Consider the following 16449-nt stretch of genomic DNA (forward strand, 5'->3'; position numbering starts at 1 on the left):
GAAAGCAGAAAACCCAAACTATATGGAAAAAAATTGCCTGCAATATTGAGTGGGGTCCCTGTGCATTTTGGATTTAAGTTCCTCTTGCTGGGGCCTTTTACAACAGTAGAGCTGAGAGACGCTGGTTGCTCATTTATAGTAAACATCTGATGCTGTGCTGTATGTAAACACTGTTGCACTGTAAGGTAGATGATCTCATTTGGAGAATATGTGGAGCTCTACTACTAGCTGATAGTATTAGGTGTTCTCTGTACCTGTGTGAAGGTCAGATCTTGTGTAAATATCCTACATATTCTGAGGAGAATTGGAACAAGAGAATTGCACTGTTTTATCACTCTAGCTTAATAATCTTGTGCTGTTATTATTCCTGTCCAGTTTGAATGGTGTAGCAGGTAGTCAGACACCTGGATCTGTTTTTTAAGGATTTTGCTGTTTGGTTGTTGGGGTTTGGTTTGGTTTTGTTCTGGACTTTTTCAAGTTTCTCTTTCTTCTTCAACCCAGGAAGGGTTTACTGGTCAGACAGCACATTGCGGAAAATCAGTCGCGCTGCCCTTGATGGCTCACACTTTGAGGACATCATCACTACAGGTGAGGGAGATTTTGATCTGAGAGCATCTTGCTTCTTTGAAGTATGGAAAGAGAGATTCTCTGATGCCCTGGCAGAATACATTTTTGGTGGAAAGGCAAGCAAAGCCTAAAGCAGTTGCCTACAAGATGGACAAGAGAAATACTAGAAATTCCTGACTAAATTGGGAGAAAAAGCAGTGACCAAAATTTTTTGCTATTTTCTCAGGTCTGTTGACTACAGATGGGCTGGCTGTGGATGCTATTGGCAGGAAGATATATTGGACAGATACAGGAACAAACCGGATTGAAGTGGGCAACCTCGATGGCTCCATGAGGAAAGTCTTGGTCTGGCAGAACCTGGACAGTCCTCGGGCAATAGCTTTATACCATGAAATGGGGTTAGTATTGTCAAGAGATTGTCTAGGAGTTACACCGGACTTCTGATCTCCTTTTCCATAATGCTTGCTGACTTCTCCCCAGGTATATGTACTGGACAGACTGGGGTGAGAATGCCAAGCTGGAACGCTCTGGGATGGATGGCTCTGCACGTATGGTGCTGATCAGCAACAACTTGGGCTGGCCTAACGGACTGGCAGTGGATAAGGCTGGGTCCCAGCTGCTCTGGGCTGATGCACACACAGAGGTCTGATTCTGTTCTTCAGTGTTGTTTGTCATTGGGTATTTGGTAGCCTGGAGGCTGCTTTGAAGCTCTTGAGCAAGTTGTCAAAAGAGCTAGGGGAATGGAAGCTTTTCTGGGAGTATGGGCTGTGGAGGGAGGGTGAACCTGAATAACATCACTCCTTGAGACTGTTTCCCACTTGCTACAGTAAGTGCTAGCAAGAGGAGAAGTGTTTTGAGTATGGGCTGACCTTCCGCTTCTTCCTGTAGCGGATCGAGGCTGCGGATCTCAATGGCGCAAACCGCCGCACCCTGCTGTCTCCAGTGCAGCATCCCTATGGCCTCACTTTGCTGGACTCTTACATCTACTGGACTGACTGGCAAACTCGCAGCATTCACAGGGCTGACAAAGACACTGGTGCTAATGTCATCTTGGTGAGGGCAAACCTGCCTGGCCTCATGGATATCCAAGCTGTTGACAGGGCACGGCCCCTGGGTAAGTGGCTCCCCAGGTGGTGGGTGTCAGTGGTGGCGAGGGGAGTCCTTCAGAGCTGTTACTGCAAACAGAACTTTGGTGTAAAGCAGGAGTGATAGAGTGACTTCTCAAAAATCAGCTTTTCTTCTGATGCCTTCTTTGAAGGCATCACTTCTTCCCTCTTTAACTATTTTTGCACTCCTCCCTGTTTACCCAGCTCTACAGGTCTAGTGTTGATTACTGCATGCTTTTTGACCCCTTTGTCCCATTTCCTTATTGGATTGCACTGACAACCTCATTCTTGCACACAGCAGGGCCACTTTCTTAGGACAGCTGAACAAGTCATGCCTTATTAGGCTTCACCAGACTGCACTGATGTTGGACAATTTCCCTTCTTTAACTCCAGAAGACTCTAATTCTTCTTAAACCAGTTGCTGAAATATTGTTTCAAGTTCTAGTATTATTTCCCAGTCACTGCAGGCTTCATCTTCTCGCCTGCCTCTTTGGTTGGCAAAATTTCTGCTGCTTTAGTTGCTCTTAATATATCATCTTATCCAACTATTCTGTACCAGAGTCAATTCTTTGTTACTCTTTGGGGATCCTGTAACACCCCATCTTGCCTCCTTTTCAGTGGAAGTTGTTGCTTTGTGCCGTGGTTTTATTTTGGTAGAATTTCCCCAATAGATATTTCTATAGAAAACTCTGCTGCTTTTCCTGTGGTTACTAACAGCAGAACATCACTCTTTACTGCATAACTTGGCAATATAAATTAAAGCTGACCAAAAGTCTAGCCATCTTATCCATGTTGTCTTATTCCTACTCCCTGCACTTGTCTCCTGAGCTTATTCCCTCCTAGTAAATGTATGCTGGGTTCTTTACAATTTAAAAAAAAAATTATATGACCCTAATATGTCAGGGACTTCCAGGCTTCTCTGACGACTTTGTTTACTTGCCACTGTGTGCAGCTAAGTTGAAACAGAAGCTTCTTTGTCAGCCTGGCCTCTGGTACATTGTCACACTATTTCCCTACAGAGCTGGATCTTTCTGTCAGCATTGCCATTTGTAGCTGTAATAAAGTTAAACTGCAGTTGCATAAATCTGGGAGCATAAATCTGTTTCTTTTTCCCTGGGAAAACTATGATTAGCAAGGAATGGAGTTTATGATTTTTTTTTTCTAATGATCCCTCTTCTTCGGGACCCTCCTGTTCTCCTTGCCAATCATGCCCATACCTACCATAAGTCTTGCAGAGGAGGGAGAGCATCTCTCTACAAAGGGCTGTAGATTCCCAGCAAGGCTAGGATGGTAGGGATGAACTCAGCTGCTAGCAAGTTGTGCATGTATGTAGCCTTTAAAGTAAAGCTTTGGTCTGTTAGATGCTAAAACTACACCTTCCCTGTTTCTAAAGGCTTCAATAAATGTGGAGTTCGTAATGGTGGCTGCTCCCACCTTTGCTTACCTCACCCCACTGGTTTCTCCTGTGCCTGCCCCACTGGCATCCAGCTGAAGAGAGATGAGCAGACATGTGATTCTTCTCCAGAGACCTACCTACTTTTCTCTAGTCGTGCTTCCATCCGTCGTATCTCGCTGGACACCAGTGACCACACAGATGTGCACATACCTGTTCCTGAGCTGAACAATGTCATTTCTCTGGACTATGATAGTGTGGATGGCAAGATTTACTACACAGATGTATTTCTTGATGTTATCAGGTAGGTGCCAGTCAACAGCTTGGCCGGTGCCCAGGTCACCCAGTGACTTGTGCTGAGCATGCCAGTAAACTGGGGAGACTGAGCACTACACCAGTACTTACACCTTGTCTTTGGTACACAGCATCATGCTGAAGGTGTGTTTAACCTGCTGGAGAAAGGCTTAGGGAGGTATTAGTATGCAGTGGCAAAAAGTATTAGGGAGGTATTAGTATGCAGTGGCCCTGTGATTGATGGAGATCCAGCTTTCCAGGAACTACCTGTTCCTCACTGCCTTTTGTCATTGATTTTGATTCAGGCGGGCTGATCTGAATGGCAGCAACATGGAAACTGTTATTGGTCAGGGTTTGAAGACCACAGATGGCCTGGCAGTGGACTGGGTTGCCAGAAACCTCTACTGGACAGACACAGGACGCAATACCATCGAAGTGGCTAGACTGGATGGAAGCTCCAGGAAAGTGCTGATCAATAACAGCCTGGATGAACCTCGAGCCATTGCTGTCTTTCCCAAGAAGGGGTGGGTATGGGGTTATTGGTGGGGCAGGGGGAAGGGCTGCCCAGAGGCATGCTCAAAGAGGAGGTTGTGGGAGGAAGAAGTGATGTGCCATGTGAATCTGCAGGTACCAGTAAGGGGTTGATTCTGAGTGACTTGTAGTAGTCAGGCAGACAGTGAATTTGAAGGTTGGGCAGATAGCTGTGAGAAGCAGGCTACAGACTATATAATCTTTTTTGAAGCTGAAGAATCTGGCAGTTTCATTCATAACTAAAACTTTCCATAGGCCAAGTGAAATGGTCTTTTCTTCTTACACTTGCCTTTTATCTCTTCAGGTATCTCTTCTGGACAGATTGGGGTCACATTGCTAAAATTGAACGGGCAAATTTGGATGGCTCGGAACGTAAAATCCTGATTAACACTGACCTAGGATGGCCCAATGGATTGACTTTGGATTATGACACCAGGAGGTCAGTGAAAGATTTTCCTATACTTGCATAGGGTTAAGGGATGCAATGAATTTTTTAGCACTCTTAGCTTCATTTATTGGAGCAGCACTGTGGGTTTGGGTTTGTTTTGGGGGTGTTTTGGGGCTTTTTTCTATAGCTTTTATTTCCTGATCCATCTTATGATTCCATGATCTTGGTCAGTAAATGACTAGAAAGTAAAGAGAGGTTGTATAATGGAAGCTCACCTCTTTCCCTGTGCCTTCAGGATATATTGGGTGGATGCTCACCTTGATCGCATAGAGAGTTGTGACCTCAATGGGAAGCTACGACAAGTGTTGGTCAGCCAGGTGTCACATCCCTTTGCTCTGACACAGGTGAGAAGATTTTCCTGCTGCCACCATTCTCCCTGGTGTGTTGATGAGTTTGTACAGTGGAGTTTGGGAACAGGGAAGTGTTACAGTCTTAGGAAAGCAAGATGGCTGAGGGGACAGTACTTAAATCTTCTCTGGAGCTAACAAAAGAAGTTTGTCTGAACTGTGGGGTGTAGACAGTCATCTAATTTACAATAAGAGGCTAAGGGTTTGGAAAGGCCTTTGTTTTGGCCCTTCTGCCACTGGGATGTGTTTTTTATGGGTAGCCTGTGTCTATATGACTAAACATGCTAATAATGGCTGTGATTTTTCTTTGCTGTCTCCCTGAGCAGCAGGACAGATGGATATACTGGACTGACTGGCAAACGAAATCTATCCAGAGAGTGGACAAATACTCTGGGCGGAACAAAGAGACGGTCCTAGCCAATGTTGAGGGATTGATGGATATCATTGTGGTTTCTCCTCAGAGACAGACAGGTAAATAGAAGGACCTTGATTCCAGCAAATTCGGATTGTAGACCAAAAGAACTCTGGAACCACTGCACTATTGTGGATGTCAAGTAAGGATGACATCCTTTTTTATGCTCAAACTATTCACGGATCTTCCCTTAGCTCATTCTTTGTCTGCCTGTGACTTTTCAGTCAAGTACATCTTAAAGATGTTCTGTTAAAGCTTTGATTAGCAAATGTCACTTTCTTGTTGTTCACCCAACATAGTGTTAAAGCCGAAGAATGTGAGGTTCTGAGGTTTTTTTATCTCTGCAACTGTGTTGTTTCCAGTACCTTCCTTTGAAGACACCCCTAATCCAATTCAGTGTTTAGCTATTGTCGTCACTTTTAGCAATCAGACGATGGGTGTATGCCAAAACCATAACTTGCCAGTTTTCTAAGAATTATTTCTGGCTGAGCAGCAAAGAAGGATGTTGCTCTGAGCCCCTTTTTCTTAAGATGTAACATATTTAGAAAATTGTTTGTTCTTTCCAGGTAGTAATGCTTGTGGAGTGAACAATGGAGGCTGCACTCACCTCTGCTTTGCCAGGGCTTCTGACTTTGTCTGCGCGTGTCCGGATGAGCCAGATGGGCGGCCCTGTTCTACGAGTGAGTTTGAGTGTCACTTGGCTAGTGGCTTCCATAAGTGAGTCACTGCTACTGCTTATGCAGTGGCAACCAGAGTGGCTGAGGCTCTCCAGTGTGTAGATCTTACGCAGTCAAATACTGGAACTGAGGCCAGTGGTAGTGAGTGATAGAACCTTCTTGTCCTTTCTGCTGACAGACAGGGTTTGAGATGGGAAGGCTGCCCATATAAGCTATAGAGAGTTTTGGAAATGGCCTATCAGACTTGTTTATCTGTCCCACAAAGTTGGAGTCCTGCTTATTTTTCTCTGCTTTTCTAGTTCCTGGTGTGGTGCCCCCTGGTCCAAAACCAACCAGTGTAAGTGAGAGAAGTCAAACACCGCCTGGCAGACTAGGTACTTCAACAACCAAACCTCTCACATCTCTGGAAACAGTGGAAGGAAAGTAAGTGTTCTTGTTCTCTTGGAATTGGGGTGTGAAAGTCCCAGCTTTTGCAAGATTCTACATGCAAGCTCCCTCTGCTTACAGTCATCTGAATATACCTATCCCTAGCCAAAAGACGATATACCAGCTCCAAATTTCACATTCTTAATGAATGAAGCTATTATGACAGATGCAGTTGAGATAGCAAAGAGCCATTGTTGAGATGGCAAGAAACAGCTGGAGATCCTTTCTGTCCATTTTGTTGAAATGTGTGTGTAGACTGACTGTACTGAAGTGTTAAAATCCATCTTTAGCTCATGTGTCATACTTTGTTTGATTTTTGAATCTCCTAATTTTGAGAACCTGTTTCTGAGAGGAGGACAGAGGAGTCTGTTGCTTCAATTCACTGAAACATCTCAGACTAGACCCACACAGCTGAGGAAATGGTTTTGCCCTGGGAAAGGGATAGCTTGCTTGGGGCAGAACAGAATCTTTGCAGCTGTAACATTTAATTTACAATGCAGGTAGTTAAGAGACTCTTCTCTGCTAATTCCCTACAGCCTGCTATTTATACAGCTCAGTAAAAGAGTAGCTCTATAGTATATGGTTGAATTATTTACAGAGCAAAACTTACACTTTGTTGAGTATGTTTTATTGGACAGAAATGTCTTCATGCTGACTCTGAGACATTTTGATTTTTGCTTCAGCAGTGATGCTGAAATTTGTTTCCTAAAAAATATGAGTACACCTGTGTACCTGAGAGGCAGGTCTAGAATGAATTGGATATGAAGATACTGCAGACCAATAATTAATGTATCCATGCACACCACCTATATACATGTATGTATAGTTGTCTCTTCTCTGGATGCAGAATACTGAAGAAGAAAAAGGAAGAACTGTGTTTTCCACTGGAAAGGGAAGGGAGATCAATGCTAGCCCATTCCATCCTGTTTTTTGATACCTTTGTTACTGCTGATGCTACTTTTACTAAATAACTGTCCTTCTGTCATTCAGCTGCTCTGACAAAGATGCTAGGCAAGGCTTGTGCACTCGGGCCAACGAGGCAGTGTTGGCTACCATGGGTGAGTTGCTTTTCTTTAACTCTTCTCCCACCAGGGTTATTCCTCCAGATGTGCTCAGGGCATTCCAGTCCATAGTGTCTGAAACTGAAATTTCTGAAATTCAGGCTTAAATTACTCAAATGGCCTCTGAGTAGAGCAAAATGCCTCTATGGACATTCATTAACCTATATGGGGACTTTTCCAAGTGACTCTTTGGTCTGAAGAATAGTTCTGTTTTCTTTCATCCTGTACCTCATCCACTGGGCTCTTCCCATTAATAGTGCTCAATTTCACTGTCCCCTTTGTGTTTAGTTGAAGATGGTTGACTGTAGTAATTGCTTCCCAATGCAGGAGTAGCCTGTCAACAAGGGGATCTAACTCCTCCATTACAACTCATTACAAAGATCTTGACACTTCTTGGTTTGCTGGGGCCTGGGTGGGAGGAAAGCTGACCATATGTTTGTTTCATATGAAGCCAAACAAAACCCTCTGCTAAATCTTAATGTGCTGATATTTTAGTTTACTTACTTCTGTATGGGTAGAGCCCCAGCATCAGGCCTTACGCCAAGGTCAGTATTACCCAGTGAAATATAAAAGTGCATAAATTTCCCTTGGTATTCACTTTCAGGAGAAGGACTGCATGTCAGCTACATTATTGGAGGTCTTCTCAGCATCTTGTTTATTTTGCTGCTTATTGCTGCTTTAATTATATATAGGTAAGTGATCTTTTTTCCCTCTCCTGTCCAATTGTTAGCTCTTGGGTTGTAGGAGAAGAAAGTCTCTGAAAGCACTAAATCTTTCTTTATTGTCATTTACAATCCTTTTTTCCTTCATTGGAAGGAATGCTTGATGATTTTATTTGCAAGGTTTGAGCCCTGTGCCTCTAAAGTGTTGGTCATGCAGTTCTACTATTTGAAACTTTATTGGCTAAATTTTCTGCAGAGAGCTTATGAGTTATGGACAGGAATGAGAGATAATTCATATGTCAGTAAATGTGTGAGCTCGTGTGCTTTCTGACAGATAACTTCACCAGTTACTGCCATGATAGCTTTTGTGATTACGTGGCAGTGCCTTGCTGTACCGGTAGCTAGTAAATGGACTCGCAGCTGAAGAGCCAGGTGAAGCCAGGATTCTCCCTTTGAGGGACAGTGGAGGTGGCTGAATCCATCCCCTTGCTGAGCACTCAGGAACTTTAGATCCTGGCACTGGGTTCCTGGGAGACTTTTCTGACAGCTCTTTCCCTCTAGGCATAATAAGTCCAAGTTTACGGACCCTGGCTTGGGGAACCTAACCTACAGTAATCCTTCATATCGGACATCTACCCAGGAGGTGAAGATTGAATCAATTCCCAAACCAACCATGTACAACCAGCTCTGCTACAAGAAAGAGGTAAGAACTGCTACTAAGGACACAGGAGCCCAGCCCAAGCTGCTGTTGAGTATGACAGGCCTTACTAGGTGGAAGGATTGCAACTTACATTTACCTTTAGGACACAGAAGGACAGCTTCAGTGAATTGTTCAAACTGCTATGGACATCAGCCAGCAGCACTTCTTCCCCAGTGAGCTGTAGTGAATTTGACTTGTCTTTAGTTCTCTGCTTCTTACCCACTCCCTCAGTGTCTTGTATTTTATTTGCATTGGGTGCTAGCCCTCAAAAGTGCATGAGCCAATTGAAATTGTCTTCCTTGGATACAGGTCCGGGTTAGTGACTTGCACCAAGGTTGCTTTGGACAGTCACCAGGGGAACCAGGCAGTCAGAAAGGGTTCGGTAACAAGAAAGCAGCTCCTGGCTGTGCACAGCCTGAAAGGGGTGGGTAGAGGAAAAAATAGAGCCCTTATTTAATAGAGCATTTTAAAGGTCCTTCAGAGGTCCGTACTTCGTGCCACATGATGGAGAGAGTTTAATATGATATCTTGCAGCACTTAGTTTCTCCTCTCTTTTCTCCTCAGAAGCTTTCTTATCACTCAGATAGCTTCTCATCTTCCCTCTTCTGATATCCGTCCACATCCTCACGTCAGGTATCACTGCTCTGTGTGTTTGATCCTGCCTCCCTCACTCAAGCTCTGTTGTGTGGCTCAAGCGCTGTCCCTACTAATTGCTCTTTCTTGGTTTCCTCCCCTGCTTTTATGTCCTTAAACTAGCTCCACTGTCTGTCAGGAGCATACAAGTAATTTTCTATGGCAGATTCTTTGGTCTGTGCTTTGGCTACTCATACTCACTGATATTTTGAACAGGCAATTTCTGTTAGGACAGTTTGTGATTATCTGTTAGATTGCTTGGTTCCTCTGGCAGGGATCACAGACTTACACAGGGGAGAGTTTTCCCTTATGGTTTTTCAAAGGTACTATCCCATAGATTCCCCAAATCTTCGAGCCATTTTAGCTTTATCTATTAAGGATAAGTCAGGATTATTTATCTGGGAATCTAAATCCTTTCCATTTTTTCCTTAATTCTGATGCTCCTTGACATACACAGATGTATATTTCCCCACCACCTCCACTTTCTCCTCAAGGATAGATCAGGTGCTCCTTATTTCTCAGTGAGCCAAGTTAGATTTCACTGTTTTAATCTCAGTGTGGTCCTTTTTGCCTCTGATCATTTTTGTTGTTTCCCTATAATCTCCTTCCCCTCTGCTGCTGTGAGACTTGGCCTCAACAGTGGTATTCCAGCTGTGAGAGGTGAATCTAGAATGACTCAGATATAAAGATTTGCAAACCTAGAATTGATCTCCTGCCTACTTTTACCATGAGGTTTTCTGTCTGCTTCTGCTTCCCATTTTCTTTGGTGGGGTTTTTTTCCTTCCTTTTGAGGCTCAGTGTTCTTACTCTCTTCTGTCAGGGAATATGTATAGTTGAATGAGAAGAGCAGCCTCATCCTCATTCCGCTTCCATGACTGAAGAATCAGGGAGTTTGGAGTGAGAGCCCTTAGAGGGAGGACTCATCTGGGGGTGGTAAAGAACTAAAGGAAGCTTAAAATGGGTTCTGTCATTGTGGCAGTTAAAGCCAGTGGCTGTTTACACGGAGGTCCAGCTCTTTGTCTGCTTCCCTGTCTTCATTTCAGTTCTGCATTGCTCTTTGACATATTTTTCCACGGATGTATTTTTTTCATTCATCTGTCTTCTCCCTAGACTGCTCCTGACCACAGCTACACTAAGGAGAAGATCAAGATTGTGGAGGGCATATGCCTTTTATCCAGTGATGATTCCGAATGGGATGACCTTAAGCAGATTCGGAGCTCCCGTGTAGGGATCCTCCGGGACCACGTCTGCATGAAGACGGATACGGTCTCTATCCAGGCTAGTTCTGGGTCACTGGATGACACTGAAACTGAGCAGCTGCTACAGGAAGAACAGTCTGAATGCAGCAGTGTTAACACAGCAGCAGCCACTCCTGAGCGGCGGGGCTCGCTCCCAGATACAGGCTGGAAACACCAACGCAAGCCCTCCACAGAGAGCGAGGTCTAAAGTACACGTGACTTTGGAAACAGTCGCACCCTCCTTACCCTCTGCTCTGCACAAAAAAGACAGACTCTGCCTACCTGGCAAGGAAGGGCACAGAGACCAGCCTCTCTTGCAAGGGGCCTGAGACTGGGACCTTTCAGCATGGAGCCTGGGCAGCTGTGATGTTGTGTTTGGAGAAGGAGGATGGGTGGGTTGGTTGGAACCCAGGGACCCTTTTGACTCGTTTTCACTGTCTGTGGTTTATTTATATGTTCCCTTTTCCTGGAAGTTGCCACGTTAACTTTTGCAGTGACCCTTCTGGCCTGAATTTGGTTCAGAGTGTCTGTTCCCTGGCAACCTGCAAGTCCTGTGCCATCCAGCTCACAGTCAATGCCCATGAAGAGAGCAGAGCTGCCTCATTGCTGGCTCCTGATCACAGAAGTACCCCATGTCATTCCAGCACTAGCAGCACTCTGAGGCTTTGTGTTAAAGGGGTCTCTGACATGAGAGAGGTCTTGGTATAGATGGGATATGCTTTGGGGCTCAAGAGGACACTGAGCCAGCATCAGGTCACCTTGTAAAGGCATAAAGAGGATAACCACAGTTGTCAAGACTCACTTCTTGAGAGCATCACTGCTTACTTTCTTGTCTGCTACTAAAAACTTTCAGGAATGCTCACACTGGAGCACTGTGTCTGTTGCTGGCAGTGGACACTGCTCCTGTTCTCCCCTTTCCTGTTAAAACATGCTTCTACTCTGGAAAAACAAGAGTCAGCAAATGCCCGTTTCAGAACTGTTCCCTGTGGGTACTGGAGTCTGAGTGCTGAACTTGAGACAAGAAAAAATTGGTATTTTACTTAGCTCTACAGAGCTAATGGGGGGAAATGGATCTCAGCAAGACCTAATTTTTACTGATCTTTGCATAACTGATACATAAAAAAAGAATAAGAAAATTTGCTAGGTCCCCACTAGTCCCAATTCTGCAAGGTCACAATTATTTTGGCCTTTAGGACCTTTGATTTACCATAATAAGGGAAAAGAGAGAATTCCTAGGTCAAGTCTTTCCCAGGGGAATGCTCAGTGCTGACAGTTAGGAACTGCTTTATTACTAGGCTGAGCCCATTTGACCTAGAATAGGAGACAATAATCAGGGAGCTGCAAAGGCCATTCTAAGTAGTTGTTTATCAGATAGAATTGCACTTTAAGTTCTTCTGTTACCACTTAATAGCTCTCATTGCCAAATTTTTCTCATCAGCTGCATGAGCTTCAGCTCTCTGGCCTCCAAGACTCTTACCCTTTAGGGAATGTCATCCTACCCTTGCAGCCAAAACCCAGCAGCATTTGGAGCTGGGTCTTGCATGCTCCCTAGGACTATTGCCACCTCTTCATACTCTCTTGTCATCTGTTTGTTCGAAAAGAAAAAAAGAGACAATATTGCTTGACACTTCTTCAAAAACAAAATTTATATTAACCCCTCAAATCACATGGTAAAATATTGAGCATTAAGCCAGATCCTTGGAAGCAGAGCTTCCCAGTGAAGAATTTCTCACTGCAAACTTTGTAACCTCTTTTATCACATGGAAAGAGGTCAAGTACATTCCCATCCATGGTGTAAAGAGAGCAAAACATACACTGGGGTATGGTTCAGAGGTAGGGGGAGGGTACATCTCCCATGTAATGTTTTTTTCAGCTGATTAAAAAGGAGAATCATCCTACTCTGCTCAAACCTTGTTTATGTGCTAACAGGCCTGCTGCCCCTGAAGAACACCACAGTTGCCAGTAGTTTGCCTGTACTTTTCACAGTAGAGGTAGCTTTGTAGGTAGGGGAAGGTTGCAGCTTCAACCTGGTAGGTGTCTTGAGACTCTGTCCCTAACTGCACCATTGGGCTGACTGGTGTATATTCCTGTGGAAAATGAACTGGAGCTAAGGCTTGGATTTCCCTGTGTTAATGTGGGACTCTTCCCTACTCCCAGAGGGATATTTTTCTTTTTTAATTAGATTTTTATTTAATTATTTATTTGTTTGACTCCAGCCTTGGAAGCATTGATTTTGTTGGGCAGAGGCACTTTGGGATTGAGGTGTGGACTTGACTGGGAACTGAGAAAGGAGTGCATATCACTGACATGGATGCTGCCCATCTAAGCCACTTCACGCAGGGGCAACACCAGAGGGTTCAAGCATAAGCAGAAGAATCAATTTGAGCAGAAACCATGTGTAGGAGCAAGGACATCAGGGCTGGGAGTGGGAAGATGGGGGAGGAAGGCTCTGACCTGTAGGAGAGCAGGGTTTCTTTGGGTTTTGGAATGGGTTGTTCTTTTTTTTTTTCCCAGTAGCCTATATGACCATGCACCAAAATCCTGAGGTGGGACAGGGGTGAAGGGAAACATCTGCCCAGACCTGTCACTTAAGATTAAGTCAGCCTGCCAGAGTAATGGCTGTCCAAGTTGTAAGTATGGAAGGGAAAGGAAAAACACAGTCAGTCTTTTCAACAACTCATGGTGTTTGTGATCTCCACCTTGATCAATATTCTCTGCTGCTTCTTAGGAGAGACGCTGTGCACTCCAGCCTAACAACCATTCATAACTGCTCTCTGCTCCCTTCCTCAAATGATTATGGTGAAAAGGAGCAATAAAATGTCACACAGCCTCCTCTGTCAGTGAGGTGGGCAGAAATTCGTGTCTTTTTTCTAGAGACGGCCCCAGTGAGATGCTGCCTTGGGGATGCATCATGGTTCCCCAGTCCGGGGAAGACTCTCGTTGCACTTAGGATGTTAAGAATGTAGAAAGGCTACTGGAGGATGATCTCTTGAGCACTGATTTACTATGTAAAAAGCAAACCTCTCTCCTGTCTGTCCTGAGCTAACGTCAGTGATTTCCATGTATTCCTGTGTAATGGTTTTAACGTTACTCACTGGAGACATTGGATTTTCTGGAGTTATTTAACCACTGTGTTCAATATTTTAGGGGTTGATGATAATTTAATATAAATTTAGCTTTTCTTAACCACTCTGCCTGGCTATTGGTTGTGAATCATGCATGTTATTTGGATTCTCCTTTGAATGAGGAATTCCCAAATCTGAGACAGAACCTCAACTTTGCTTCATTTGAGAGGAGCAAGAAGATAGGAACAGATTTGGGTTCTTAGAAACCTGATTGTAGCACACACTGTACCCAGTGATTTTGAATCAAGGGCCCAATATCTATACTCACTTCTGCAGATTCTTTCACACACATAATACCTCTCACTCTGCCCCACCTTGCTTTTTCACCCCCCCCCCCACCTTTAACATGGCAACAGCAGAAGGGGCTGTTCGTATTAGGACTGTAGAGAACTCAAGCCTCTGCTGAGTGGAAAATAAAGTTCTGAAGAAGAGCTGCTTTTTCTTTCTGTAGGGGGTTTTGTTTAAGCTTCTATTGCCTTTTTTTTATAACCAGGAGTTTAAATAGTGCAAAAGGCTGAGTAATGAATGAAACATCCACTAATAATGGACAGTGCAGTCCTGGTGCTAATCTTGTAACACATTCTGTCCCTTTCTGATGAAAGAACTACCTAAAACGTTTAAAACAACTGTATTCCTGCTCATTTCACAATTGAAGCACTGTGCAGAAGCCGTTTCTGTCAGGTCATGAAAAAATTGCCTCTCTTCCAAAAAAGTGATGGTGCTCACATGGCATGGTGGGGAGAGTGCAGTGTAAGATTAATTGCAGTTGTGTGCATGGCGTTCGGGTGTCCCTTGTCTTCTATTGTGATCACCCATAAAAATTTTTCCTTCAGTCTTTAGGCTGAAGTGAAGAAACAAACGAGACAAAACACACTGTGCTCCAAAACCAGTTCACAGAATAGGTCAGGGTGGAGAGGACACTGTGGGTCACCTGAGCCAACCTCCCTGATCAAGCAGGGTCACCCCAGAGCACATGGCACAGAATAGTGTCCAGACAAATCCTGTCATCTCCAGTGAGGGAGACTCCACAACTTCTCTGGGCCATCTCCCAGTGCACGGTCACCCACACAGTAAAGAAGTTCCTCCTCTTCATGTGGAATTTCCTGAACACCAGTTTCTGCCCGTTTCCTCTTGTCCTATAGCCGGGCACCAACGAGCAGAGCCTGGTTCATCCTCTGACACCCTCTCTTCGGATACTGAGAGACATTGATAAGGTCCCCTCTCAATCTTTTCTTGAGTTGCATGGTCACTCACTGACCATGCCAAAGAGAAGGCCCATTCCTCTGGAACAGGATCTTCCCCAAAGCCGAATCCATCAGCTCCGAAATGCTTTAGTCCTTTGCCAACGGGTCCCGCGTCCTGACCCGGCTACCTTAGGACCTGCGCCTCTCGGCAGGCGTTGCTATGGCCGTGGAGGGCCCGGCAGCTCCCTCCTACATCCTCCCTGGGGACACGGCGGCTGCCGAGAGAGCGGACGGGCACGTCTCGGTAGTTCCGGAGCGGGGTGCGCAGGGGCCGGGCCGGTGCCGCGGGAGGCCGCCCGCGGCGGTGCGCGCTCCCCGGCGGCGCCTCCGCCGTCTCGGGAGCGCGCGGAGAGCACGCGCTGCGGCTGCCGGATTCAAACGGGCCAATAAGAGGCCCGGGCGCGAGGGCGGGCGGGGCCGGCAGCGGCCAATGGGCGCGGCGGACACTGGGAGGTGCGGGCGGTGCTGGCGATTTCAAACCCCGCCGAGCAGCCGCCGGACCGTCGCCGGCCCGACCCGCCGGGCCCAGGTGAGACTCGCCGTCCTTGTCCCTTCCCTGGTGAGCTCCGCTCCCTTCTCCGTCCTGGGAGGCTTTCCGTGCCCCTGGGAGGGTGGCTAGGCCTGCCTCCGCCGCCGGGCCCGAACCTCCCCGTTTCTCACGGGGATCATGTGGAGGCGTAGTCCCAGCGGTGCGACATCTCTCTGCGGGAATGGCCCGGGCCCGCGGGCTGCGGCGGCATTCGTCCGTAGAGCCCGGCGGCGTGAGGATTGCGGCTGGTATACCGTATATATATATTGCGGCCTATACCGTGCCGCGCCGCGGAGGTGCAGTTCGCTCAGGCCGCCCGCCAGCCGGGGGGCGATGGGGCCGGTGGGAGCCGCGGGCTCGGCGGCTCCGCTACGGCCGCCTCCGTCCGTTGTGGGCCTTGGGCTGCTGGTGGGGGCCTTCCGTGGGAGGTGGCCGGGACAGTGGGCCTGGGAGCCGCCGGGGAAACGGGGCACCCCTTAAGGGAAATGCGGACTGGGCGCCTTCTGTCCCCTGAGGCTGCGTGCAGGATCGGTTTCGCTTTTAGAATGTCTTAAGCAAAACGTTCTCTGGGGTGGTTGTAGTCCTAAAACCAAAGGCACGAGCTCATCTCTTATTTCTGCAGCTCTGTTGTTGGGTGCGAATGTTAAGATTGCCAGAGCCCCTCACCAGGACGTGCTTCCCGTTGCATCCTCTCTATTATATGTAAAGAAGAGCTGGGTAGAAGTGTGTGTCCTATGCTTCTGCACAGACACCTTTCCTGCATTTCGTTTGATTTTGTTTCTGAAACAGTCTTGTGATTCTTCCAAAGAGAGTGCTTTTTAGGTTGGTGTGTAGAGGGTTTTCCTCCTGAATCTGTAAGGTTTTGGGTCAGAAGACAGAGGTTGAGGAATGATACTTCTGTGTGTCTTAAGCAAACCAGGATTCTGTCTTAAGAATAAAAAACTTTTTAAAAGTCTTATGTGCTACAGTTTTCTAACTGATTCGTGTTTGTTGTGTATCGTCTGTCTGGTTATTCTGCAGTTTTTCCTTTTTGCTGATTTTAGTGTTCGATTTTTT

At 46.0% G+C, this 16449-nt stretch overlaps 2 protein-coding genes across 8 annotated transcripts in view; both read left to right on the top strand.

Annotated features, from left to right (window-relative positions):
• The window catches only part of LRP4 (LDL receptor related protein 4), an 82068-nt gene extending 68017 nt beyond the window's left edge, over positions 1-14051 (top strand). For 2 of the 3 annotated variants that reach the window (XM_030239887.2, XM_030239889.2), the window contains exons 24-38: positions 502-588; positions 794-965; positions 1048-1210; positions 1456-1681; positions 3067-3370; positions 3666-3884; positions 4196-4330; positions 4575-4683; positions 5013-5157; positions 5665-5778; positions 6075-6198; positions 7192-7259; positions 7867-7954; positions 8486-8627; positions 10368-14051. In XM_030239887.2, the coding sequence (XP_030095747.2) occupies positions 502-588; positions 794-965; positions 1048-1210; positions 1456-1681; positions 3067-3370; positions 3666-3884; positions 4196-4330; positions 4575-4683; positions 5013-5157; positions 5665-5778; positions 6075-6198; positions 7192-7259; positions 7867-7954; positions 8486-8627; positions 10368-10703 (2432 nt within the window). In that variant the 3' untranslated portion in view covers positions 10704-14051. Of the gene's footprint in view, positions 1-501; positions 589-793; positions 966-1047; positions 1211-1455; positions 1682-3066; positions 3371-3665; positions 3885-4195; positions 4331-4574; positions 4684-5012; positions 5158-5664; positions 5779-6074; positions 6199-7191; positions 7260-7866; positions 7955-8485; positions 8628-9188; positions 9480-10367 lie in introns of those variants that run through there. The other variant, XM_050974777.1, reaches the window with a different exon arrangement.
• Positions 14052-15286: 1235 nt separating this feature from the next.
• The window catches only part of CKAP5 (cytoskeleton associated protein 5), a 51620-nt gene continuing 50457 nt past the window's right edge, over positions 15287-16449 (top strand). For 4 of the 5 annotated variants that reach the window (XM_030240286.2, XM_050974700.1, XM_050974701.1 and 1 more), the window contains exon 1: positions 15287-15393. The gene's annotated coding sequence lies outside the window, so the exon portion shown is untranslated. Of the gene's footprint in view, positions 15424-16449 lie in introns of all 5 variants that reach the window. The other variant, XM_050974698.1, reaches the window with a different exon arrangement.

Source organism: Serinus canaria, chromosome 5 (assembly GCF_022539315.1).
Source record: "Serinus canaria isolate serCan28SL12 chromosome 5, serCan2020, whole genome shotgun sequence".
NCBI classification, from domain to species: domain Eukaryota; kingdom Metazoa; phylum Chordata; class Aves; order Passeriformes; family Fringillidae; genus Serinus; species Serinus canaria.